This window comes from Penaeus chinensis, chromosome 5 (genome assembly GCF_019202785.1).
Source record: "Penaeus chinensis breed Huanghai No. 1 chromosome 5, ASM1920278v2, whole genome shotgun sequence".
Lineage (NCBI taxonomy): Eukaryota > Metazoa > Arthropoda > Malacostraca > Decapoda > Penaeidae > Penaeus > Penaeus chinensis.
In genome coordinates, this window is record NC_061823.1 from 16,824,479 (window position 1) to 16,826,978 (window position 2,500).

The window sequence follows — 2,500 nt, forward strand, 5'->3', positions numbered from 1 at the left end:
ATTCGCACAGGAACAGAACGGAGAACGAACGGCTTCGCGGAAGGGACTTCTGCGGGAGACGAGGGGAGCGGGAAGGGGGAGGGGAGGGTGTACAGACTTTGGTTGGAAATGGAACTAAATTCTGCAATATGAGGCGGTGGTAGGAGTTTCACTAACAAGCCGCTGGGAATTTCGCCGAAGTCAAGCGAGGCGGGTTTGCTGGGGCGTCACAGGCGGTCGACTCGGCCCCTAGAGCGTGGTGAGCGCCTGCAGCTCGACGGAGAAGTCCCACTGCTGCGAGAGGAGGCTGTCGCGGCAGGGCAGCACGAGGGCGCCTTCGTTGCTGGCCGAGTCCAGGCACATGCCCGAGGCCGCGTGCTGCAGCCTCCGCCCCTGCCGGAGCCAGCGCTGCCTCGGCCCCGCCTGGCACTCCTGCACGAACACTCTCGCGTCGTCGTGCGCGAGAACCGCCAGGCACCCCACGCCCTCCGTCGCCACGCCGCCAGGAGTCACGGCGCCGCTCTGGGTCACGGCGCCGTCCTGAGTCAACGACCACTCCTGACCCTGCTTGCCCCCGACGCACATGACGACCTCGACGAGCACCTCCTGCGGCTGAGACGACCTTCGCTGGCGTTGCTGTGGCAGAAGAAGCAGAGTGAACGTCCGTGAAATGCACTCATCAGAGGTCACGAAATATAGCAGTCAATAAAATGGGAGTATTCGCTCTAAATCGAGATATTGTTTGTGATGAGCACACTATGGTTATATGTGACCTTAGGAAGACGCAAGTCAATAGATACATTAAAATTTGTACACGAACAAAACTATTTATGATAATATCCAGAAAAAAACATAGACTATATATATTATATCATATTTAACATTTATATCTCACTTACAAACCAAAAAAACAGTTAACCATGAAACTAGGTATTTGAATCAAGAAAATAAGTAAACATGGGTAAAAGCCTTCCAACAAATACGTGGCTGGGCCTGTGATGTGGCTGAGCAACTCTGAACAATTCTGAACAGATATAGACAATTCTGAAGTTCTAAGCAATTCTGAACAGTTCAAGACAATTCTGAACAGATCTGGACAATTCCGAAAAGGTCTGTACAATTCTGAAGTTATAAACAATTCTGAAGAGATCTAGACAATTCCGAACAGATCTGAATAATTCCGAACAGTCCTGGACAATTCTAAACGGATTTGGAGAATTCTGAACAATTCTGAACAATTCCAAACAGTTCCGAATAGTTCTGGACAATCCTGAACGGTTCTAAATAATTCTGACCAGTTCCAAACAGTTTTAAACAAGTGTACTAATAGGTATGAACAAAAAAGTACAACTTGACCGTTTAATAAATGTCTATGACGCGTTTCGTTCATTATCTCCAAGAAAAGTGATCTCCATACTTGGCAAATCATTCCCTAACACACAAACAAAAAATTGGGAAAACTATAAATCAATGGAAAAAAAAACTAAAGTAATATACCACGAAATGTACGTGCATGATAATGAAATGCATGGCACATCGCCTTGCCTTGCCCGGTTCCCACAGGTGGTCGCCTTAAAGGGCATAGCAGCGGGGAAATTGCATATAACAAGAACACATGAATTCAGAACAAGGAACTGTACGCATCTGTCTTGTAAACATAATAAGTGAATTCGTGTTCAATGCAAAAATGTCTCGGGGGTGATATTGTTAAATTAGATATCTTATATGAATGAAATCTCCTGCTCAGTGGATTTTCTGACTACGTGTGGTAAAGTCAGTTTGTGTATTTTGTGAGAATAATAATAATGATAGTGATCATTATAACAAATGTAGTATTAGTAGTATTAGATGATAATGCTGCCTGTAATGAAGATATCTATTTGGGAAAATTAATAGTGATGATAATAACGATAAAACCTATGGTAATATCATATAAAAAATTTAAAAAATACATATATATATATGCGTGCGTGCGTGTGTGTGTGTGTGTGTGTGTGTGTGTGTGTGTGTGTGTGTGTGTGTGTGTGTGTGTGTGTGTGTGTGTGTGTGTGCATATATATCCGACCCACCCCACCCTCGCCCCCTCCCATCCCCACCCCGCGCACCTTAGGGTCGGCCTCGGGTCCCTGCAGACATAGGTCTCCCTGCCGCAGCTGCCCGTAGGCGAGCTCGTGCTTGGAGGGCGTGGAGAGCTCCGGGTAGGTCGTCTTCAGGAACCAGCCGAAGCCGCGACACTTCAGCTTCGTCCTTATCTCCTTCCGCTCGCTCACGCTGACGAAGGGGAAGGAGGAGGAGGAAAATACGAGTGAGGGGTTGAATGGGAAATGGGTTAATTATGAGTGTGTGTGAGGATACTAAGCCTGTCTGTCTGTCTGTCTGTCCTTTTCTCACACATTCACACATACACAGGCACACATATTTTATGCGCGCACACACACACACACACACACACACACACACATATATATATATATATATATATTGTTACCTACGCTGCTATTGAAACGAATGTGTCGACATG

The 2,500-nt window shown here is 46.2% G+C and overlaps 1 protein-coding gene across 1 annotated transcript in view; it reads right to left on the reverse strand.

The window, feature by feature from the left end:
* Positions 1-2,500, reverse strand: part of LOC125025509 (polypeptide N-acetylgalactosaminyltransferase 14-like) — an 89,504-nt gene that overhangs the window by 1,431 nt on the left and 85,573 nt on the right. The window contains exons 13-14 of the mRNA XM_047613525.1: positions 2,085-2,250; positions 1-615 (exon numbers count right to left, since the gene is read on the reverse strand). The exon at positions 1-615 is cut by the window's left edge and continues 1,431 nt beyond it. Of these exons, the coding sequence (XP_047469481.1) occupies positions 229-615; positions 2,085-2,250 (553 nt within the window). The 3' untranslated portion in view covers positions 1-228. The remainder of the gene's footprint in view (positions 616-2,084; positions 2,251-2,500) is intronic.